The 24,428-nt window shown below is 41.6% G+C and overlaps 2 protein-coding genes across 8 annotated transcripts in view; one reads left to right on the top strand and one right to left on the bottom strand.

Moving 5' to 3' along the window:
- The window catches only part of MTMR1 (myotubularin related protein 1), a 35,431-nt gene extending 22,883 nt beyond the window's left edge, over nt 1-12,548 (top strand). For all 7 annotated transcript variants that reach the window (XM_021547839.2, XM_021547834.2, XM_021547833.2 and 4 more), the window contains 3 exons: nt 491-604; nt 2,038-2,214; nt 10,427-12,548. In XM_021547839.2, coding sequence (XP_021403514.1) covers nt 491-604; nt 2,038-2,214; nt 10,427-10,591 — 456 coding nt within the window. In that variant the 3' untranslated portion in view covers nt 10,592-12,548. The remainder of the gene's footprint in view (nt 1-490; nt 605-2,037; nt 2,215-10,426) is intronic.
- Nucleotides 12,549-14,224: 1,676 nt separating this feature from the next.
- Nucleotides 14,225-24,428, bottom strand: part of CD99L2 (CD99 molecule like 2) — a 30,500-nt gene continuing 20,296 nt past the window's right edge. Inside the window, exons 6-11 of the mRNA XM_021547782.2 lie at nt 23,998-24,090; nt 22,307-22,369; nt 21,319-21,357; nt 21,097-21,210; nt 18,557-18,622; nt 14,225-18,115 (exon numbers count right to left, since the gene is read on the bottom strand). Of these exons, the coding sequence (XP_021403457.2) occupies nt 18,051-18,115; nt 18,557-18,622; nt 21,097-21,210; nt 21,319-21,357; nt 22,307-22,369; nt 23,998-24,090 (440 nt within the window). The 3' untranslated portion in view covers nt 14,225-18,050. The remainder of the gene's footprint in view (nt 18,116-18,556; nt 18,623-21,096; nt 21,211-21,318; nt 21,358-22,306; nt 22,370-23,997; nt 24,091-24,428) is intronic.

The following is a 24,428-nucleotide window of genomic DNA, read 5'->3' as shown; positions in this document are numbered from 1 at the left end:
GTTCAGTACAATGTATGTGGAATGGTCTTTTATTATTCATATATTGCATGTTTAAAATAGGAAATAAAACTCTTAAATGCCATTATCTTATTTTTTCCTTTTTTTTAATTCCTCAAAATGTTTTCTGGTTCTGTAATAAGAGATATAAAGCATATGTTTAAGAGGGCTTGAGGTAGAACAGAACACTGTTAGAGCTTCTTAAAATGGATTGCTTTATATCACCAGTTTCACATCAGCTAATGTTTGTATTCTGGTATACTTGGATAATGAATGTAAATATAGCTGAGAAGTATTTGTAGAGAAGTATGTAGGTGAAATTAATTATTGAAGTGGGAGTTACTGAAATTTGCTGAGTTTTCCCGCAAATAATCCCTAAATAGGACAAAAATCTTACCTGGATTATTTGGTTACTTTTTATGTCTGACTTTCTTCCTTTCTACGCTGCTTAAAACAGCACTTAAAGTAATTTTACCCTTTTTTTTAATATCAGTTTCCTGCAGCCTTTGAATTCAATGAGCTATTTTTGATCACCATTCTGGATCACCTTTATAGTTGTCTCTTTGGGACTTTCTTATGCAACTGTGAAAAAGAGAGATTAAAAGAGGTAAGTAATTAGTATACTACACATTCTTGGTTTTCTGTTTTTTATATTAAAATGCTTAGAAAATGACCTAAGAATGTCTAAGCTGTTTTTAAATACATTTGTCACATAGTCTTAAGAAACAGTGCAGACATTAAATTTCATGGTATGGAAATATATACTGAATGCCCTGCTATTAAATGAGGTGGCACTTAGGTTTCTTTAGTTATCATCTGTTTGGAGACATTGAGGGTTTTAGTAAGTCCTCTTGCAGGTATTTTTAGCCAAAATACAAAATTTTAAGTAATAGTAGCTCTCAAATTATATTAGCATTTCTTTCACTATTTCCATAAGAACTCCTATGGATGACATGGCAGGTTACTATACGACGTAAGTGGATGGAACTTGTGGTTGAGGAGTACAGAAATTAAAATTATCTAAATGAATGAAGTTAGGATTCAAAAAAATATTATGTGTTTGTGAAGAAAAAATAGAAGCTCATTGCTATTTCAAGTTCACTTTTGCTTGTGGCTTTGTTGTTTTTACTGTCTTTTTTTTTGAGCAAGTTACAATTCTTTGTTGTATTTAGTTCTGCTTTTTTTTTTTTTTTTTTAAATTTGTCTCCACTGCTTCTGTAGGGGAAAAGTTGCATGTAAATACCACAAGATGGAGCTGAATAACATGTTCTCAGCAAATGCAGGGTTTCCAGACAGCTTTCTTTCATAAATAAATAGATGCAATTCTCAATAGAGAAATGCAATTTAAGACACAGCGGTAGTAGAAACACATGCTTTACAACACTGAAGGAGTTTAAATTTGCAAGATGAATCTGATGTAAGTTCAGATTTCCAATCTTTGATATGACCAATATTATGCTGAATACATTTAGAATAATACAATTTTCAGAAGTATAAAATAAAAGTACAAGTAATCAGTTTAAAGCATAATATCAATTATTTTTTAGGAGCAAATGTATGGGTGGGAAGATGAAAAACTTATTTTTCACAGACACTGTTTTGAATCTTCCACACTGCCTTCACTGATATTCTTCAAAATCTCTTCAGTGATATTCTTGTTAAAGAATAAAAACTAATCTTTTTAGTTTAGTTGGTCAGTGTGTAACCATGTATTTAAGTAGCTGTATATATTGCTGTAAATTATGAGCAGTAGGTTGCTTTTTGTTGCTTTTGCTCAACTAGACTTGAGTGTCTCTGAAAATAATATGTCTAAATTTCCTTTTTCTATTGGTCTTGGACCAAAATAAGTGCTCAGATGTTTTGCTAAAGTTTTAAAGCTGTTCAGTGGTCAGCTACTGGAAGTGTTCTCAAGACTGCGTGTAATTTTCTAGTAGATAAGGTAAAATTCTGACAGAATTAGTAATATGTAGATATTAATATCATATTTTAAAATTTTGCAATCCACATAATTAATTTTTTATTTTAACTTTTTTCAATCAGGAGGTGAGCACAAAGACTGTATCTCTGTGGTCCTATATAAACAGCCAGTTAGAGGAATTCACAAATCCCTTCTATGTAAACTATGAAAACCATGTCCTGTATCCTGTTGCCAGTCTGAACCATTTGGAGCTGTGGGTGAATTACTACATCAGGTGGAACCCCAGGATGCGGCCTCAGGTATGAGCTCTCCCATGTCTTCAGTGTTTGACTGAAGGTCATAGTCACAGAGATTAAGAGAAATTATTATTTTTCCTAGTGTCAAATGCAGCATTTAGTACAAAAGTGCTCATCTGTTGCACATATTTCAGCTGATAGGAAAAAAGGTGTTTGTCGTGAAGATAATGCAGGATGTGGTCAGACTTGGAAATAGGATGTTTTCCTTTTTCTACAGTCACCCACAGACAAGGGAGTTAGTATCACTCTATTGGCTTGTAATGATTAACAGTATTTTTTTGTCAAAGATTACTTTTATAATACTTTTATAATACTTTGTGACACTTTTTAATGCTTTTATTGCCTTAACCTTCTAGTTTTTGTGTACCTTTGTTTCTATCATGTTTTGCCCTTTCCCCAGCACTGACATAAAATGCAGCAGCAGTTTCTGAAAGAACTGGACTATACCAACTCATTTTGCAGGCTCTCTAAACTAAGCATCCCATGGATGCTTGTTTTCAATTGACTTTTGTAGTTTTAAGCTGGCACACTAAAGATTAAACACTCCCTATATATGCTCCTTGATTCAGCCAGTATTTGTTCTTACAAGTAATGTCTGCTGTTCAGATAAATCTCTAAATCTCGTCAGACAAATGCTCCATATGTTCTTATGCTTAGAAGTCTGAAGAAAGAACATTCAGATTGTGTCACAACCATAATATATTTGAGTGTGCTACACCATCTCTTTATTAAGGTAACATTCCAAGGTATATTATGATAAATTACCTGTATTAAGTGATTGCTCAAAAGCTGCTTTCATCTTCTAGCAGTTACAATGAGTTGTGAGTTTCAGATTTATTAGACATCCACAAGTCAGAAGCTGTCGTAAAAGATGGTTTTCAAAGTTAAGTTTCAAGACCACTACACTGGTAGAAGTCCAGGTTTCTGAGAAATACCTTTTAAGGTCCTGGAAAAGTCTGGATTGTTTGCTTTTCTCACTGAGATGTTTCCTCTGAGCTGCTTTGTTTCTCTTACTGTTTCAAACTTAGAAAGATGGTGTATTTTAGGTTATATAATTTTCAAGTGAAATTGTCAGCTGCTTTTTAGCAAAATACCATCTTTGCTTCAGCCTGTTTGCTGAATACCATTTGGGTAGTGTTTGCACTAGCTGCAGTAGTGTTGGTTTATGACTTATATTTGATTAAGATCTCCAGGCCCTGAGAGCAGGCAGGCTTTGTGAACCACATGAAAGCCAGTCGTGGTCCAAAAGAGGGAGGGTGGGGAAGAGATGACATCATGAGGAAATAGCAGAGCTGTCATCTCTTAGTGGAAGCTCTGCTCACTGCTGGTGCTCTGCCTGCTTCTCCGGGAGGTGCTCCTCAGTCACTCTGGCACATGAGGCTCATTCACTGTGTGAGAGCAGCTCCCTCCCCCAGCAGCTGAAGGGAGCAAAGTGTGCTCTCTTCAGTTAAGGGTCCTGCCCTAACTTTCCTGCCACGTGCTTTTCTTGAAGCACTTAAAAAAGTATTTGAACTTTTTAATTCTGCCACGTAAATTTTGTCTTGATATATTATCCCTTTTCTCTTGTCTCTAGCCTGAATTTATGTTTATGTCTACTTGGATAAATTAGCAGCAGAAATTACAATTTTTTGTTGTAGAATTGCATTTGCCAGTCTAATTAGGAAAGCACAAACTCATACAAGCAAGTAAATAAACAGTTTCTGCAGTCGCAGTATACTAAGTTTGCTTTCCTCTGTGTTTGCATTGTCTGGTGTCACACCCTCTTAACCAATTCAGTAACATTCAGATGCATTCAGTGACAGAAAAAAAGGCAATGACCCTTGTGACACCCAGCAGGTCTTCACTTATCTCCAGTGAAAAAATGTCTTAATCAGTGGATTTATTAAAATAATGGGCATCCCTGCCTACTGATAAAAGGTGATTTTGTTGAATACCTTTTAATGTGTTATCTTGAGTTTCAGCTAAATATAAGAGAAAGTTAAATATTTAATATTAATAAGTTATCTGATGATTATTCAAGGCAACCTTGTGCTGTTTTATTAGCTGCTAAAACATCTTTAGAAAACTAAACCATGTTTATTGTTTTTGAGGAGCTCACCAAAAAGGAGAAAAAGCCCAATAGGTGAATTTATGGGAAGATGAATAATAGTAATTTGAATATAATCAGAATGGATCTTTGATACCTGTTTTCAACCAGCTTGTTGTTATGGGAGAGAAATCTCACAGGAGCAGAAAGGCAGGTTTTGGTTGGAGGCAATATTTTAGGTTTTTCATTTCTGTTTGATTAGTGAGCTTGACTTTCAAACAGACTGAGAGAAGTTTTATGGCACTTCATTGCCTTTTCTATTGGAAATGAGCATATATGACCTGTAATTTTTTTAAAATTTGAACATTACTGAATGCTGACTTGATATAACCATTTATTTGTTTTTTGTACTATTGTACTTTGTCTTCAAATATCTGTGTCTCAACCTTTGCCAGTGTGGTGCACATTGCTCTGGGACATACAGAGTTTAGCATTATTCTTATGTTCTATAAAGATTGCTTAGAATGATATAACTTCAGTTCTGTCTAAGCTTTGTGGAAGCCTGAGACGGTGGTTTTGATTGTGTTTATTTGCATCAAGAACCATTTTTATTTTGCAATATATTGCAATAGATCTTGTGCACTTCAGGACACACAGCCTCTTTCCATAGGGTTCAAAGCTCAGGAATCTGAGAAGTGAGCATTGTGGAAAATTCTAGGTTAAATGTGGACATCTCTTGTTGCTAAATTGTGCTTCAACAACATCATTCTAATTCTTAATTGAAATAAAATGTTACTTGGTTTGGGTTTGGAGGCATTACATCATTATTGCTTCTTGTCCCAAGAAGATTAAAGAGATTTTAAGTTCTGTCTTACTTGAGTTCATTGACTGAGAAGACCTTTTTCAGATTTGCTCTTTCTTTGAGTTGGATGAATGTGTATTTGTATGTGGCATGTGGAAGAGAAGGTCTTCCCTTCTGTCATGTAGAGGTGTGGGGTCTGTGGGTATGGCCTTACAGATAACCCTGCTAGTCTGGAATACATCAGATAATATGATGCTTTTGGATTTTTTCAGTTTATACATATTTTTCCCTTTTCTATATAGTAATTTCATCCTCTTCTTGACACTGATTGGAGGAGTTCTGGCTGCCTGATGTCATTAGGTATCTCCTTGGGCATCTCTGGAAGGTGGGGAGGACACAACCATGAATATGTTCTCTGCAGAGGCAGTATTTTTGAACTAACATACCCCATCATTCCTATATGCAGAGCATTAGTAAAAGTTCCAGTCCTTTCAAGTCAAGCTTTGAGAGGCAAGGAAAATAATGCATTTTAGTCACCAAACTTTGCAAGTCCATTAGGATATGTTTAGTTCTTTTTATGCTTTCTTGGAAATTATGTTTTAACCCTTGGAGAACAGGGTTTCGTTTAATTTTGGTTTTATGTGGGTTTCTTTTTATTTTTCTATGCCTGGTAATTTTTCTTCAAGCTCTGTTCTGTAAATTTGGCTACATGTTAAATTTTACTCATGTTAATAGCATAAAAATCCCTGTAATTTTTCAAATTAATTCTTTTCTTTGTGCGTGTGGACTGTCATCCAGAGTAAAAGGCTAGCACCATCCATCACCTAGAAATTCAATTCAGTTACTGTGATGGGATCATCTGATAAAGGCAATCTCAAAACTTCTTTGGAAGAGTCAGGGAAATTTTGTTGGCTGGTTAGCAGCTCACTTAAAGACATGAAAGGAAAGGTAGGAATAAGTAAAGCTGTTTGTTCAGTATATAAAGAAATGACTGTAAAGTATATAAGTAACTTACAATTGCTGCTTTTATTTGATGCTATTGCTGAAAGATTTGATGTGTTGAGCAGTTGAGCAGTCAGCTGTTAGCTGAGCTTCACTGTCAATAAACACAGAATATCATGTAGTGAAAACAACAATAAGATCCTCAGTGTCACTGGGAAAATTGCTGACAATAAACTGGAAAACATAATTACTGAAATGTTTTATCCTGCATGTAACAGGATAATGTGTAACTTAGTGCATATAACTTAGTGTCTGGCACTTGGAGTTCCCACCTGGTAGCATCCGTAATTTCTGTCCTTGCTTTTCCAGGAGGCCAGGACTTTTTGCTTGATTTCTCAGGAGCACACCTCTGCAAGAAGTGTGGAAATATTGACTATTATTGAAAATTGCTGTCTTCATCATTTGAGATGCCTTTTGCTACATGTGTCCTGTTAACTAGGCTGTCACAGTTCCAGTTCTTCACAGAGAGGAACAAAAAAGCTCAAGTGAATGATATTGTTGGCTTTCCAATGTGCAGAGTAGGTTTTTGGAAAACTGACAGTCTTAAGTTGAGCAATGAATTGAAAATAACCATTTTCTTCTGCAGCTTTTCTTCCCTGTTGCTAAAATAGATAAAGTGTGCTCACTGAACAAGACGAAATGCATTCACTGTTGAGTAATTTTCATGTGAATGGCTGTCCTTGAGCTACTAGAGTAACACACAGTAGATATATGTCCAATTAAGACATGGTAGTACTATAAGTGAGTAACTATTATAATTTCTTTTATATCTATCCTTGTGTTCACAAATTTTGCTATCCAAAAGCACTTCAGGATGCTGAAGGATTCCTTGGAAGTGAAAACCTGAAAATCAATACTGAAAGTGAACTGTAGTAATTCTGTGAAGAGGAAGGTTTGAATTGCTGAGGAAATGAAGCTGTCTTATGTCTAGATGGTTTTTATGTGGGATGTAGTATGTATATGATGTAGCATAACTATAGTTTCTCTAGTGGGCATAGTTTAATAAAAACACTTTATTTTTCCTCAAATCCTTCCCTAGCAGGAATAATTCATCATAACTGTGGAGTGACATGTGCTCAGCATTACACTGCACCAGGTTCTGCTTTTGATATATATGGACAATTCAGTTTAAAAAATGGTTTCATATCAATGGTACTTTTAGTAATAAAGTGTTGTAAATATTTTTGTGCTCAATGTAGGCAGTAGGTACCCTACGTTAAGGTGGAGGAAATGTACCTGCTTTTGAATGAAGTAGGCAGCAAAGGAAGCTAAAGGAGGAAAACAACCACCACCCATTTTAACTGGTTACTTTGCAGAAACCTACGATCAGTTCTTCCTTAGTGAAGAATGTTACTTGGCTCAGTCAATTTTGGCAGCATTTTACTGCTTTTTACTGGTTGGGAATGAGGTGTCAGATATTGCAGGTATCATTAGCAGTGTGAGAATCATGTCATGGCTGATAGGGGAAAGGGACTGCAGGATGGGGTGATGGGGCAACTGGCAGTGTCCTGGATAGGGAAGGGAAGGGAGAAGAAGCAAATAACAGGGAAGAATTGCAGAGGTTGAAGGTAGCTACAGGTGAATGAATAGGTTGTATGAGGAGGGAATCAGGTCTGATGTTGAATTGTGGCTTGGTGGAGAGAAGTTGAACTAAAAACTTATAGAGAAATGTTGAAATGGGAAGAAACTGGGAAAAAATGTGAGCTTCCCTAAATAAAATCTTCCTGGTGAGTTGAATATTCTTTTTAATTTCTGCTTACAAAAAAACCCAGTTAGTTCCTTAAGATAACTCAGTGAAAGAGAGGTAATGGAATAAAACTAGAGATTTGAATGTGATGGTACAAAAATTGGTTTGAGCTTAAAGCCAAACAGAAAGATGCCAGAATCATGAACAACAGGGAGAAGTTTATAAAGCTTATATTTAATGCTGAGGGTATTGCTCAGAACAGGTAAAAGGACTTGGGGCACAGGGTTTGGATAAATGGTGGGAAAAATTAGTTATGAGGTAGGGGAGCAGCATGTAGTCTGATTTCCTGAGTCAATATTACAGTAACAATTAAAAAAAAAAAAAAAAAAAAAAAGGAGGAGGGGAAGGAAAAAAAAAGCCCCAACACTGAAAAGTCTTTTAGAAGCATTGCAAGTAGATTCTTCTGCAGATTTTACTGGGCCAGCTTTTTGGTTAATGCCTGGAGTGAGGTCAGACTTCCCAAGGATCCAGGCCTTTTCCCCCACTACTTAGTGCTGCTGGCAGACTCCATATTCTTGTCCCTGTTTGTTTCTGTTGCTCGCTATATTAGATATAAGTGCCAATTTTGTTTTTCAGCACATTGAGATAATAGTTTAAATAGTATATGAAAAACATCCTGAAGAGCAATGGCCCAGGAATTTTTCCAGCCCAGCCAAACTGTAGATGCACTGCTGGGTAGAGTTTAATCTGTGCAGGCTCCTCTCATGCAGCAGAAGTAGTTCCGTGCTTTTAGCTGGGTTATGGACAGAAATTATGGCTGTAGGAGCTGAATGTTGATGGCAGCATCACTGTGGGGACACTGGTGTGACAAAGGAAAGGATGCATCCTCTGCTGAAAATCTGTGGACTAGAGCAGCAAAAATAAGTTGAATGCAGCTGGGTGATAGGTCCAGAGTCATCTTTTGAGCTTCCACTCCTAATTTGAGAGGCAGAATGAGAGAGTAGAAAACAAATGAGAGAGTACAGCTGCTGTCAGCTTCCCAACAAATTTGTCTCAGGCAAACCAATTACATGATTTCTTAACAAGACAGTAATAAAAGCTTGCCTTTGAGATGCTACTTGTGCTGTGCAAGTACACATTTCTAGGGTTAAGGTGGTAACAAGATCTTGTAATAAACGATCTTCTTCAAACTTCTTGTTCCTTACAGAAGCTGTCACTCTTCCACTTCGTTTCATTCTAAACACTGGCAAAGTGAAGAAGGGCCTTGTTCACAGCAAGCCATTACAGGTGTTATTGTGAAGGTTGTTGGACCCATTTCCTTCTGAAGAAGGTTTTATTTGAGAGAGGAATCTTGTGATGAAATAGAACAGGGTGAAGTGACAAAAATTGAGATGGTTATCTGTAAAGATTTGTACAGGATGGTTTGAGGATACACTGACTGCAATGTCGTATCAGAAAACCCTTTGTGTTTACACTACCAGATGAAATGGCATGATGATATTTATTTATGTGGATCCCTCTTGCAGTGTTTGCATGCAGTGTAACATGCCTTTACTAAGAGATGGCCGATATTTTGAAGGTGACCCCTTTTTTTCCCTACTATAAGACCCTACTCTGCCTTTCTTACAGCTTAGCTGGGCTCTAATGGTTTGCATTGAATCTCCAAGTTTGTGTGTTTGACTAAATTGTTTTGTAAAACTTAATCCAAGAAGGCTCAGTTTCTTATGAGAATGTGACTAAGAAAAATGTTTTCCCATATGAAAATATTGGGAAACTTATGGGATTTCTGTTGGGGCAAGGGGCTGTTTTTCTATAAATGTTTCATCTCTAGGGAAAACATGAGGTTTTAGTAAGATTATATTTCAGAAACTGTCCTGCTCATATCCTGAAGGAAATTCCTCCAATGTGGAGGTCTGAGGCTGAAATAATCTTAATGAATTCTCAATAAATGAGAATAAATCAAAGGACTGAGAGATGGATTTTATAGAGAATCTATGAGACAGCTGTGGCAAGCTTGGAATAGGAGGTAGGAGTGAATAATTTTCTGGGTGCTGGAGGTGTTTTTCTTTCTATTCAACCCATGGAACAGAGTCTAGGAAAATAGGCTGGAGGGGACATGGCTGCAGGCAGAGAAAGAATTTTCCCCTGAGAGAAATGAAGCTTCTCCCTGCCTTTGCCACAGGATTCCTCTGTTGTAGGGAAGCTGACCTGGGAAGTCCAGGCACCATTCACTTGGCTGCTGCACTTTTCTCGCTGGAAGGGGTCAGACTCCTGGAAAGATGCCTGGTTAGAAGAGTAACAAGATGCTCCATATGGAACTGGCTTTTTAAACTCTATTCTATGTATAAAGTAAATCCGGTCCCAACAGGCCAGAGAAATCATTCCCAGGAAAGGCATATTTAGTTCAGTTGATGGTGGTACTGATAAGGGATTCAGGTACATTTATTGGAGTATATTTGGTATCCCATCAAAACCATTTGCAAACACTTTTTAATATTTCTCTGCCAGTTGTGTTGTTAGAAAGGGACAGTTTCCTGCAATGTTTATTTCAAACAAACAAACACTTTCCCTAAATATTGACATACTGAAATTCAGAAGTGTTGAATTCCATGTTATTGAAAGCAGCAGCAGATGCATTGCTGGAAAAGATAACTCGCTCTGAGAGTCAAAGTAAGCCTTTTGTTTCTTTACCTGTCAGGTTCCAATCCACCAGAATCTTAAAGAACTGCTGGCCATCCGGACAGAGCTTCAGAAGAAGGTTGAGGATTTGCAGCGGGAAGCTGCCACACGTTCCATTTCCTCCTCCTCTGACAGAGGCTCATCTCCTTCCCATTCTGCCACACCAGTGCACACCTCTGTGTGATGTGGAATGAAAGCCATGTGCAAAAATCAGTGTCAGGTAACACAGAGGAAGGTGAAATGCTTTTCCCATCTCAAAAGGATTGTGAGTGACTTGTGATTGCTGTGATCTACATGCCTTACTCTGTGTCTGGTACTATCACTATGAGGCCAAAAAGAGCTTCAATAGATGTGATGTATTTTCTTGTTGGCAGTTCCCACATGTGTTTTGACACTCTAGCTAAGTCACCAATCATGAAATTAAACTTTGTTTTGAGCAACTAACAATTTAACCATTCTAAAAAGGAATCCATCTGCCAAGCAGACAGAAGAATGCCTCACACATTGTCTAGAGTACTATGCCTGGTTGAGAGAATCAGATGAAATGCCACATGATGCTTACACAGAACACAAAATGTTTTTCTGAATGGGAGCTCCTTATTTCACTCAGTAATATATATATATATATATATATATATTTCTATTTTTTTTTGGCTAGAGCAATTTATTTTTTTTAGGTAATGCACTTGGAAATTGATTTTAAAATAAATGTTTTCCAGTGTAGTCAGTTTTACATTTCGAACTAAATATGCCATTAAAAGTGGATGAAGTTGAGCTGGGTTTATCAAGTACAGCACACTGACTTATATGATGTAATATATTTGGTAAAGCATGTATTCTAGGTTTTTTTAATACATTTTGTACAAGTTGAAATAAAGTCTTTTGACTGTTTAGCTTATTGTTCAGTTTCAGCCTCCTGAGCGAGGGGTAAACTTGCTCATGTCAAGGTCTTGTACAAAGCAAAAGTTTGTTTTCTAGCAAATGGTAATATTTGGGGTTTGAATGACACCCAGCTGTGTAAAGTGTATAGTCTGTATAGCTCCACATTGTGAAGTGTGTTTGTTTCTAAGTGTACACACAAAATGCAAAGCTGTGTGTGTTTATACCCATGTGTATGTGATGTTATACATATGCATCCTCCCGTGGGTTTAAGCTGTACATTCAGAAAATGGACCCTGCCTGTCCAAACCCTTCTGAGGACCTTAACTTGCAATTACTTTGTTTGACAAAGTTTTTTGAATAATATGACATTAATTCTTTTTCTTGAAATAAAGCCTCTTGGCTTTTTGTTTTTTTAAATTCCTACTAGCATTTTTTCTGTAATAATTTAACTGTGTTGTCATGTTAAATATACATTCCCAACTTTCTTGCATTTCCCCCCAGAAATACTCATATTGGAGAGATTTGATTACTGTAACATTCCTCCTTTTAGAAGATTACTCACTGGCCTTCTTGGAAGGCCTAGAAATGGTGCATGCTGCAAAATTTCCCTGGATTGTTTTTCTCCTGTGTTTCATGAAAATCTGGTTCTTCTCCTTAGGAAACTTAAATATTGCAGCTCTTATTTTTGACTCGTGCTTGTATTGCTCTGGGTTCTGCTGGTGGGAATTAAGCCCCATTTTTAAGAGCCAGTTGATTCTGTATGGTGACTGTGGGTTTTACTGACTGTGAATATTCATTTGTTGCTGCACATTTGTTCCCAGTGCACGACGGCGCTTTTCTGTGCCTCCTCCTCTGCATTGACTCTACCCAGCACATAGTTAATGAGTCAAGTGAGCTGCTGAGCACCTTCCTGACTTCAGCTGGAGAGGCTCAAGTGCTGCATCCAGTCTTACACGTTTACTGTGCAGTGCAGGGTATTTCAACATGTCCTTTTTACTGTAGTGAATGCTTTTTATAATAAATATTCACCTACACAAACAGTTTGGGAAGGCTTGCAGTGTTGCATCTCTTAATCAACCTCAAGCTTTTTATAAAGAGATGGAAGATGTTTTCCTTTAAAAATGGTTGTGCTGAACAGTGCCAGGAGGCATTTTACATTGCCAAAATATGTTGAGCTGGTGTTGAATTAAACTCTTCCATACTTCAGATTTCCTTGACATTTCAACTGTATATTAAAGTAAAGCACATTATCTCCAAAATGCAGTGCTAAAGAAAATCTTTTGAAGTTTTTTTCTATATTTGTGCTAATAATCACAATATTTTCTCTGTAATTATTGCAAAAGCGATGACTGGATTAGCTTGGGCATTCTGAGATTTTTAAAGCTTGGATTTCTAAAGCTAAACTCTGAGAATTTGGTTTTGCATAGAAGAGTATCAGTGATTTCAGCTGACTGGCTGCCTATCCACCAGTTCCAGCACAGCTCAGTGAGTCTCTGATGTGCAGGGAGAGCTCTGGGGGAGGGTCCTGCTGTCCCATGTGTCAGCACAATGGATGCGTTTGTACATACTTAGCATAGAAATATTCAGAGGCATTCTGTAGCTCCTATGGGTTAGTTAGAGCATAGCTTCACACTGAAGAGATGATTGGTGCTGTACTCAGTCTGCTTCCTGATAATCAGATATTTTCCTATTGAGTTAACAACTGATTCTGTCCTTTTTTTTTCCTTTTTCAAATAAGGCAGTATCGAACTAGGCAAGGGATTGGCAGAATCCTGTTTCCTGTCTGCACCTTGGACAGAGCTGTTAACTTCTGATTCAAACACTAGATCTTCTGCTTTGGTTTTTGGTTTTGACTGCTATAAAGGGAACATGCAAAGACAGCAAGCAGTTACATTTGGCTTGCAGGATTTTCCTATTGTCAGTGGCATATGAGAAGGGGGTACAGCCTGAATCCAGTGTCCCAGAAGGGGAAGAAGCCTTGGTAACTAGCTGAGACATTTTTTGCTTGTAAAATAAGTGAATCATCAGCATCAGACTATGCAATTTTAAGTCCTGTTTCAGAGCTGAATTTACACTTCTTTCCCCTTTGTAGATAAATGTTTTGTTGTTTCATTAAAATGGAAGAAGGCTTTCAAAGCCAGTAAACACTCCTAACTCCCTGGTTCTGTTCCCTGCAGAGGCAGCCTTCTCAAGGAGTTACAGCTTTAAACAAGAAGTGTTTCTTTGCTTTCATTTTCCAGAAGAAGCTATACTAATTCATGGGCTGTATGTAGTAGCACCAAGAACAGCTGGTTCTCTAAAAGCTGAAAACAAGGAATCAAGAGCATGATTCACGTGCACTAAGCCTCACAACAGAGGACACAGTAAAATGGGCAATTCAGACTACTCCGCAGGTGAAACAGTTATGGTAAAAAGCAAAAAGGAATGTCCATTTGCTGATGTTGTATCTGCTGAACTAAGAGGGTATTGATAGCTTTTAACTGCCAGATCTTGGGCAGTTGGGAGGAAAGAGTTAAGAAACATGAGTCAGAAATAGTTTGAAATATAAACCACCTTTTTTGCCTTTGAGACTGAGCATTGCATCATTTTACAAAACTTAGTTTGCACTGCACAGGAGATTTATCCTGCTGGGTGTGAAAACGTAAAGAAAACTGCAGGAAACCTAGGGCACTGCCTCAGGGTTAGCTGCTGATGACCTGAGGAGAGAATGAGTGTGTGTGTTTGTGTGCATGCAAATACTCTTGTTTTTAGCATTAAAGTTTTCATAGAGGTATTTGTTTTCTCACAGATCCAGTTCCGAATGTTTTTTTTTAAATTAAGTCTTCAGTGTAGTTAGGGAAGAGGTGATGTACCATAAGGATAGAGCCAAACACTTGCAGCTTACTTTCAATTTTTACATTGGAAACAAAACCACAAAAAAAAATCAAGTCTAAAATGTCTTTCTAGTTAATTTGGTTTATTTGGTGTTTTCCAAAGGTATTTAAATTCTGGTTTTTACCCCCGTGACCCTTACACACACATTAACAAAATGTATTTTGTTACAGCGTAACATTCAACCCTCATTTGGTACAGGTCATTTCTTCAGCAGCAAGGAATCTCTCTTGCTTCTAAGTTAGAAGCACTCAAAATTAAGAGTTCTCCAGTTTCACAACCCTGTTGTTTCTGAACTTCATTTGTTCCTCAACCTCATCTGTTAGAGAAGCAATTTTTAAAACCTCAGCCTGCCAACTCATTCTTCTCTTTCAGAATCTGAAACAGTATTAAGGACTAATTCCACTTTTATCACAACAAATGAGTAGTTAAGGATGACAGTGGAGCACTTGTAAGGGTTCGTTAGTGGGGTTGCTTGAAAATGACTGAGTTTATAGTGCCAAAAAGATCTGAAATTTGTGTCAGTATTCTCAGCTGAGGAATCTGAAACGAAGTACTGCCAAAGTAAAATGCACGTAATTGAAAGAATAAACACGAAAAGAGCCAGCTGAATTCTTTCAGTTCTCTCTTTTCTGTCAAACCTTTGACAAACCTTTTCTGAATCATTTTATTGCCATTTAAAATAGCTTTAGAAGTGAGGTGTCATAAGAAAAAGAGCTCACAGCATACATAGTACAAAAATCTCAAAATGTCAGTATATATAGGTTTTGAACTCATAAAAAAAAGCAGACCAATTTTCTAGTAGTTTATTGCCTTTTTTAATAAAGGACGAGAAAGTTCATGCCATGTATACAGAGCTTAAATGCAGGATTTTTTAAAAATCCATATCCCAATTTAAAGTGAATAAATAGTAATTAAGTGAAAGTAGAGGTCAGTGCTGGGTCAGCTGTTCCAGAACTTTGATCACTGCTAGGAAAATACACAGGAAACCTCCCAGTTGCTATAATGTCTAAAATATAGATGATATAAACTCACTGTTTTTCAGAGACTGGTGGCAGTTCAGATGGAAGAGAGGACAAACAGCAATAAAAAATCATTGGAGCCTTTGCTGACATTTATCACTAAGACTCTGACTTTTGTTCAGTTTTGAAGAGAAGGCCAAGCCTAATTTCTCTACTGCAGAATTTGCAAGTATTTTCCTATTTGAAATCCTAGAGAAAGAAATCTTGAATTCTTGAATTCTGTCACTGTTCACCGTGGAACACTTCTTTCACTGTGCATTTATGGTTTCCCACATGCCTACACACTACACTAAGTTTTAAGTAGTCAGCAATGTTATATTAAGAGCCTTGAACCAAAGCAGCAGCTTCTGAGTCCCAAAAACTGGGGTGGGTTTTCCAGTGAAACAGCTTGCTGCCCTTCCTTGTTAAATCTGACCTGTAGGATTTTGAATTAGACTTGTACTCCCTCTGTGCCCTAGTGGAAGAGTTCCCCAGAAGAGGGGTAGGTGCTGTACCCTTTAAACCACACTGACTATTGACACTGTCATTGGAAAAGAGAGAGGAGGAATTATGGGCACTAGATGTAAGCTGGGAAAAGAGTTTCTAGTAATCATCAATGCCCTGCTGTAACACTTCATCTACAATAGCTTACAGAAACCACATTTCATGCTATAGCTTTCAAATGTGTTTGGGTAAGAACAAAAAACAAGTGCTGGTGCTTGGGACTGGAGATAAACTCAGCTGTGTGGCTTAGCCGGCACCTGAGCTCCTGCTGCCAATTCTGCAGAGCACATTTCCTCCATGAAAACCCTTCTCTGGGAGTAAGCAAACAGTGTATCCCATCTCTTTCCTATGCTTCCATTATCTGAGCCAATAATTAACAATTCTTTCCTATTCCAGACATTCATAAAACAAAGCAGCAATAGTTCAGAGCAGTATCATTGTAGCCTTCTGTAGCATTGTAGCATTCTGAATAGTTGTGAGGCACCTTTTAAACTGCTGTAGCCGTTCTGCCAGAGCTAGTATAAGGCTTTAAAAATGCAAGTGTTAAAAAGAGCATAAAGAATTGTGCAGCTATTGCAAAATACTTAACCAAGTTACTAGGCAATTTCCCTCCAAATGGAGCTGTTAGACAGCGATGCTCTTGGGCTCATTCACCTCCTGGTAAGGCCTTCTGGAAGTCATGTCTACCTGAAAGCTGTGAATTTGTACATCTTACTGAAAGGCTTGGTTTTCTTAATACATGCTCATAAAATATGGAATTTGAAAACCTGTACAAAATGCTCACATTTCAGGTTTATATATAAATAGTGAGTACCTCTTACACCATGTAAAGTGAAATTTCCCTCACTTCAGAGCATGTTTTTTAAGCAATCATTGATTTGGAAAAATGTACTGGAAAGTGGCAGTTATCCATATTTTAGCAGCAGTCAGAAAGGTTGCTGGGGACGGATTAGAAATTGAAACAGAAATTCTTTCAAGACAGTGAAGGTCAGGTGTAGGCAGCAATAAAGCAGCGTGGCAGGGGCTGTGTGTGCACTGCTCCAGTGCAGCCCGGTGTCCTGCTGAGCACCTCTCACAGCCCAGTGCTTCCAGGCAGCTGCAGGAACCCCATGCAGGACAGTGGTGGAGGATTTGTCCTCTCAGGAGGTATTGCCTATTTTAAAGGTTAGCCAGTGAGTGAAAGCTTAAGTCCTTTTTCTGCCTCTGGGAGCACTCCTGATAGTTGCTGATAAAAGAAGGAGTGGACTATATCTTGTAAAGCTTGAGTTCTGTTGTACTGAGCATTACAGGACTTAACAGATACCTGCTTTATTTTCTTTTGGGTTAAATCAGTCATTTTTGCTAATGTGACTGAGATCTGAACGTGTCCTTGAAAGCCTCCATATGCACACAGCTTTAATTGTGGTGACAATGTAGGTGTCTCAAGTCACAGAGACAGAATGACAGAATCACAGAATGAACTAGGTTGGAGAATACCTTTGAAATCATTAAGTCCAACCTACAACCTAACTCATCAATGAAACCATGGCACTGAGTGCCATGACCAGTCTTTTTTAAACAAGTCCAGGGACAGTGACTGCACCACCTCCTTGGGCAGACAATTCCAGTGCCCAGTCACTCAGTGAGGAATTTTTTCCTAATGTCTAACCTAAACTTCCCCTGGAGCAGCTTAAGACAAACTGTATCACTTCAGTTCCATTCTGATCTGCAGCACAGTGGAGCATTCAAATGGCATTTGGTAAAAGGGAACACTGCCCACCCTGCTACCAACTGTATTAGTAACTTGGTGTGAAAATCAGGTCCTTTGGTTAGAAGCCAAGCGCTGGGTGGTGGTGGTGAAGCATCCTCAACTCCTGGCTTGGGAGCAGGGAGTCACCTGGCTCAGCCCAAGGCCCACACGAGGACCCACCATAGGCACTTCATTTTTAGGTGTAGCTACACGAAGGACTGCAATCCACCCTCAGGAAATGTGTAGCTTTGTCCCCACCATTGGAAGTGACACTGCCTGGAGCTGAAGGCAGAAGGTGGCTGGAGGTGCTTTGCAGAGGGCTTTGCAGGGTTTGGCTTTGGATTCTATTTACAGGCACTTCACTGTCCTCATACCTGTAAGCTCTTGAAAACTGACCACAGCTGAAGTACCTTCTGTGGATTTCCATCCAGCTGCACACCAATCCTACACTACTGCTTCGATGTAAACATAAACCTCTTCACAAAAAATAAACACATGCTACCAGTCTAAACCTAAAGCCCAGAGCAATAAAAAGCCAGTTCAAGCCTAAATACACATTAAATAGCTTTGGAGTCAAATTAAATTAAAAGCTAAATTACAAGCATGTAAGATCTCTGTTGCTGCTGACTGATTATTTTCTAGCCCTGGGTCACGCTTTATATCTTCGCACTGTCTTGTTTTGGTGGTTCTGCTGACTGCGTTTCCAGGACTGAATATTTAACTGGGGAGAAAGAAAAAAAATACAATATGAGTACAATAGCACACGATGGAACCAGGGCACAAGCAACGGGGGCCCAGCACTGGCTGATTGTATGTGACATTGGAAAAGCCTTTGCAGCAGCTTTGATTGTCTGTCACTGAAAGAAGGATCATGCTTCTCTTGTGCAAGACTCTCAATGGCTGGTTACATGAAAGCTGAATGTTAACTGCCATCGTTTGCAGCACGAGCTCCTTGGGCTCTTACCAGGCTTTCCTTTGTGTGCAGCAAAGGGGTAAAAGCACGGTGGTGGGTGTTTCACAAAAGCTGTAGCATCACCTAAGCAGTGCCATCATCAAAGGGACGCAGCAGCTGCGTGCAGCACCGGGGACTTGAAGGAAGTCCCTCAGTAAAGCTGTTTTTGTGGAGGGATGCAGGCAGGGGTAAGGGATACAAGGCTCTCACCCTGGGGTTCCTCGCTTACGACAGCTTCCATGTTTTCTCCTTTCACATACTCCGCGTTCAGTCCCTCTGAGAAGTACAATAAACAGAGTGAGATGGGAAGGGCAGAAAGTAAAATTACTTGCTTTGATGCCTTAAAAACTCTGGTAATGGGCGTGGAGCTGTAACAGCTGAGACACCTTTCTGAAACCTCTGCAGTGACAGCAGCAGAGAAGCCTCTCGCAGCCAGTAAGGTAACTTAGAGCCAGTGCTGAGACTTGCTGGGTTTCAAAGTGCCCACGGAGCTCCTGGCAGACACAGCTCCAGCAGCAGCTCTTTGTCTGAGGCTCCTGCTTCATCTTTATCACGCCACAGAGCCCAGCTAATTCCTGTCTAAGGCGCTGAGCTCTGAGGAGTGCAGGAGGGGAGGGGAGGAAGGCTCCCCGGACAGGGCTGCTGCGTGTGAGGGCTGCGCCTCAACACAGGGATGTGCCACAGCCTCATTAAAAGCTAAGTTATGCAGAGCTTCAAGAAGCAGTTCAGAGCAGGGCTGTGGTGAAGAAGCAGGGTCCCAGTGGGGTGTCAAATCCTGAGTAATTCCCTTCTTTAAATGCAAAGAAGTTTCCAACATTATCAACAAGTGGAGCCGAGGCCATGGAGCAAGGCTGGGCACTGGTGGGCAGAGGAGGCAGGAGAAAGGCTGGGCACTGGTGAAAGGGTGGGCAGGAGAAAGGGGGTGGTCCACCTCACAGCTGGAGGTGAATTAAGCCAGTCTGGGGTGTGCCATGGACCTCAGGAATTCTCAGCAGCTCCTCTGAGGGACAACTGTGGGGAAAGGCAGAGGTGGGAGTGCTGTGCTAACTTGCATCCATTGGGGAAGGACCACGGAAGGGGATTCAGGTCTGCAAATGAAGCCTGAGGAAATCAGACCATGCAGCACACACTTTTTAGGCATCTATAACTTGTCTGCACATCTAAATACAGCTCAGGGTGTGGCTGTGCCTCACCAGCAGGTCTGGATAGGGCTCACTGGTATCTTCCAGCGAAGGAGGGAGGCAGGGAATGGTGCCGGGGCCAAGCCAAAGAAATGTGGTGGGAGCCTTAGGCAGCAATGGGGCAGCTGCTGCCTCCAAGTCACAGGAGAAAAGGGTTCTGCAAGTGGCTGGAATATGCCCATAAAGCCCTCCCAGCAGCAGGGACAGTGCAGGCAGAGGCTGGCCCAGCTGTGAGGCAGGAGAGGTACAGCTCCCACCCTGCCCAGGCACAGAGAGCTCAGCACACCAAGAGGCTGAGCCACAGCCAGGGCATGGCTGGCAAGTACGAGGCAAGCTGTAAGGAAGGAAAGTGGGATGGAGAGTTCTAGTTCTATCACTGTGCATATCCTTTAGAGGAATCATCAGCAAATGCTCCTCAGAAGAGACTCAAAGCTGAAGGACAGAGAAAGAAGCGAGCCTCTTCATGTATCAAGTGAGTGGTCACACATGTGTTTTGCTGGAATTAACACCAAATGCAATTTATGTTTTTCAGTAAAAAGCAGTGGCTGACGACTCTTAGATTTCTGTCATGCACTGCAATGCATCTAAGGCCTGACATTAGCCCAGCATGCCATGTCTGATGGCTTAAATTAATCCTTCTTTATAATTAACTTTAATTTCCTGCTGCCTTTCAGGGGCTTTGTGTCTCTCAGCTTCCTCCTCATCAAAGCCTTTACTCCATTTTTTTTATTATTTATTCTTGCCAAAATATCATTCAAGTGGGGGGAATATACAAGAGTGTTTCATTCCATCACATTCATTTGACTTTTCCTGCTGATCTAATTTACCAAAATGCTGTTTGTTTCAGGCACAACTGGGAAAATAGCACGATCCCAACAGAAATTTCCAACCCCAAACACCCTTTCCCTAGAGCAAATGGGATTCACAGGAGATTTCAATTGATTAATTTAAAAAAAGAGCTCATAACTCAGCTGCTTCTAACTTCCCTCTCATAAAAAGCTGCAGGACCGCAGCACAGTCAGGTGAGTGTTGTGGGCTGAGGCTGAGAGGACTCTCCTGAAATGCTTGCACCAAGCAGCTTTAAGGAGCAGCTCGTGCAAAAGGTGTTTTATTTTAAGTTTTGCTGCTTAATTTGCAGTTTACTGGAATGATTGTCACATACCTGTTGAGGGCGCAGTGGGCTGAAGCCCCAGATGCAGACACTGCCTCTGCTTCCTTCCCTTCAGCCCAGTCAGGTTTTACTGCATGCTGAGATTTGGGGAGGGGGGCAGTTGGTTTGATTATTTTGGGATGGGATGGTTTTTTTTCATATTTACTGTGTTTGGTATTGATGGTTTGGTCTTGGGCTGTGTTTGTGTGGGGTGTGAGGGGCAGTGTGAGCCCTGGGGGTGGCAGTGGGTCCTGGGGCTGGAGCTGCTGGTGGGTTCCTGTCTGTGCAGTCTGGCATGGGGGGCTCAGTGATCTGGGGCTGGGGCTTTGTTCTGCCAGCTGGGGGGCACTGGGTGGAGAATGGCAGTGGGGCTCAGGGTGGAACAGGCGAGTGCTCGCTGCACCCAGGGAAGGACTCACGCTGGATGCTGAAGCAGAACTTCTTCTGCTGGTAGGAGATGTAGCTGGTGACAGCCCCGATGAGCGCCATGGCCAGGCCGCTGGCGATGCCGGCGATCGTCCCCGTCTCTGCCACTGCGGGGCACAGAGAGAGCCTTGTGTCACTCACCTTGTGACACTCACCTTGTGTCACTCGCTCTGGGGCACTGCCAGCGCCCTCCCGCCGCCGTGCGGGACACCCACCTCCGCTGTAGCCGTCGCTGTCGGAGCTGCCGCTGGCACCTGCGGAGACACGACCCCGTCAGTGCCCTCTGCTCCCCGCTCTGTGCTGGGATGGAGGGGACACCCAGGACATGGCTGGCAGGGCAGCCCTGGCCTGGGACTGGGCAGATGCCTCCATGGGCTGCAGCATTTCTGCTGCCCAGACTCCACTGGGCTGCTTGGTTTTGTTTCTGAGGGCTTTGAAGCTGCTCCTCTCCCTCTGTGTGTGCATGGGGGAGTTTTGTGGGATCCTGTGCGTGGGACACCTCTGCCTGTGTCTGACAATTGCCCTCACCCCCACTGTCAGTGACACAGCACATGGGTGCCATCACAGGGAGGTGACTGGTGAGCTCCATCACGTCAGGGAACCCTCAACTGGCCTGAAGTCTATTTTGACATCACCTTCCCTGGAGAAACTGGGCTGGGAGGAGAAGCTGCTCCCACTGGGAACTGCAGTCCTTGCCGAGTCACTTACATCCTGATTTATGGAAGCAGGTCAGCATTGTATTAATGCCTCTGATGCATCTTGTCCTTGGCACAGGGATTTACTAAATGTTGATTAGGCTCATGGTGTTCAGCTCTTTATGTGACTGCTTTTAATATTTAATGCTGTGGATGCTTGTGGACGGCTTATCAGATTGTTGTTGGATTTCCCCCTTGTTCCAGACATTGGTGGTCATGTGGTGAAAAGCAAATGCAGGCATGTAGCCATGCATGGCACCAGGGTGCCCTCAGGGTGATGGGGAGACACCCTGGTGGCAGGTGGAGCTGCAGAGCCTCCATGGACTCAAAACCAAGCATCGCCAATGGCTAGGACCAGGTGTGACCACAGAAACCAATAACTTTTCCCTTGGCTCCAAGGCTGAGACCCCTTTTGAGCACTGCTCTGCACAGGGCTCCTCCTAGGAGCTGGGGGTAACCCTGAGCCATGACTCCTAAGAAAAATAACTGTACATAGGTCACCACTTACCCTTCTTCTTGTCTGGGCTGTAGCCGCCGTCCACAATGCTGGCCAGGTCATCGTCTGAAAATCCTTTAAAAGTAGCAGGAATGAACAGTGGTTGGCACTTGAGGGAGACAGCTGGGCCAGAGGTTGGGATCACGGGCTGCTGCATCCCCCCTTGGGAACTGGGACTGGTCAAAAAGTAACACTGCTTCTCTCACAGTTACCAGATGTTAACCCTGAATTACTTTAAGGTCATGGAAGAGGTAATTGACTAATTTAAATGCTACTGTATTATTTTTTTAACTGAAATGAATGGTTTTTAGGAGTGATGATGACTGATAACCACAAATGACTGATAATTTAAGATTTCATTAAATGTTTTGGTGGCCAGCCTTGGCTGAGAGTGGAGGAGGCAGGAAGAAGTGGTTTGTGCATGCCATGGCCATGCTGCTGTGGATCAGTGAGCCCCTGCCTGCACCAGCTGGGCCTGGGGTCCTGCAGGCAGGAGCTGACCCTTATCCTTCTCAGAGGGACAGAACAGTCCAGGGGAAAAACTGAGCACCAGCAAGTTTTGGTACACATTAAAAAGTTATCTTGCAGTGGGCAAGCCTAATTAATGCAGGGTAAGTACAGAGAAACAGGGTCTGTGAACGTGCAGCTGAATGAGTGGTGCTGTTGAATGTCTTAGCTCCAGTCCCAGAGGGAGCCCTGGGGTGCAGCAAGGTGAGTGATGGGAGCAGAGACCCAACAGCGAGACAGCAAAAGGCTCCTCCTCTGATGCCCTGCATTGGGAAGGATTTCCTTTGCCTTAACTGGAAGAGACTGCCTTATTCATCAGCTTACCCCAAAAAAACAGATTTATGGGCTTAGTAATGAGTGTGAAAAGAATGAAAGCCTTGACTATGCCAGAGCCTGGAGAGGTCCCAGGCAGTCCAGGGAGCAGTGATGCTGGGGGAAATGAGCGCTGGTTTGTGGCCAGTGCCACGTTCCTGCAGTTCAACACTTCAACCTTTCCTGCAGGAGCCTGAAAACTCAGCAAGCCCAGAGTACCAAAGTGCAGACAAGTCACCTAGTTAATACAATGTAATGAAATACGTGCCTGTTAATTATGTGTGTGAGTAGGGTATGCAGCCATCCCAACATCAATAAACCAGCCGTGCAAAATCTGCTCCCCAGCTCAAGTGCTCAGGGGAACAATCCTCACAGACAAACGATTCATTCACCAGAGAACTTCAGAGTTGGAAAAAGAAGCCTCCCAGCCCACGGGGTGTGTTAGACCAGGACCTGAGCCTGCTCTAGATTTACACCTTGGCAGTGAGTGTGAACCCCAGCAGCCCGTGCCCTCGGCTAAAGAGCGGCCGGGTAGAGGGATGGGGGGAACTCAACACAACCACTGCAACTTAATGGACCAGAAAAGACCCTGAGGGAAAAAGCCTGCACACAGACATGGAGCAAGTTGTTAGGAAGAGCTCCCCTCTGCCAGGGACCATTGAGGAAGATCCCTCCCCAGGATCAAGCTGCCTGTGGAAATGTCCCCACTCTGAGCAGGCAGGACAGGGGCAGTGGATGCTGGCAGGACACTGGACCTGGCAGCACCTGTTTCTGTTTATCCCATCTCTTGGGGGGAACCATGGCAGGCTGGGAAGGATCTCCTGCAGGCCCCAGGGAACAGCAGGGCTGGTAGCAAACAGGACAGAGAGGAGGGGTCAGCCTACCTTCACCTGGCCTTACGTCGGGCCTCCCAGCATCTTTCCTATCATTCTTATCATCTAGGGCATCAGCCAAGTCAAAATCCATAGGATCCTTTTCTAGAAAATAAGACCAGGGTTAGCAATGTGGTGATAGGCTGAGGAACTCTGCAATTAAATAAACAATCAGGAAAAAATACTGTTGAAAGAGATGAAACTCCAGACACAAGCATTTCCCAATGCTGCTATGGGGCCTCATGGCAAATCTTCCAAACCCATCCTGTTCCATACCCCCATACTGCTGTGGTGGGAAATACCACGTCCTTCCTGCAGGAACAGGGTCCCCATGGTTGGAGTGCCAGGCAATTAGATAAATGAGGCCAGTAGGAAAAGTCAGAGCCAAACTGGTGCCCTGAGGGCCCAGCCAGTGGAAGGCAAAGTGGCTGTACCATGCTCAC

Source organism: Lonchura striata, chromosome 14, assembly GCF_046129695.1.
Source record: "Lonchura striata isolate bLonStr1 chromosome 14, bLonStr1.mat, whole genome shotgun sequence".
NCBI lineage: Eukaryota > Metazoa > Chordata > Aves > Passeriformes > Estrildidae > Lonchura > Lonchura striata.
Note: the sequence above shows the minus strand (reverse complement) of the source record. Positions and strands in the feature narration are given on the sequence as shown.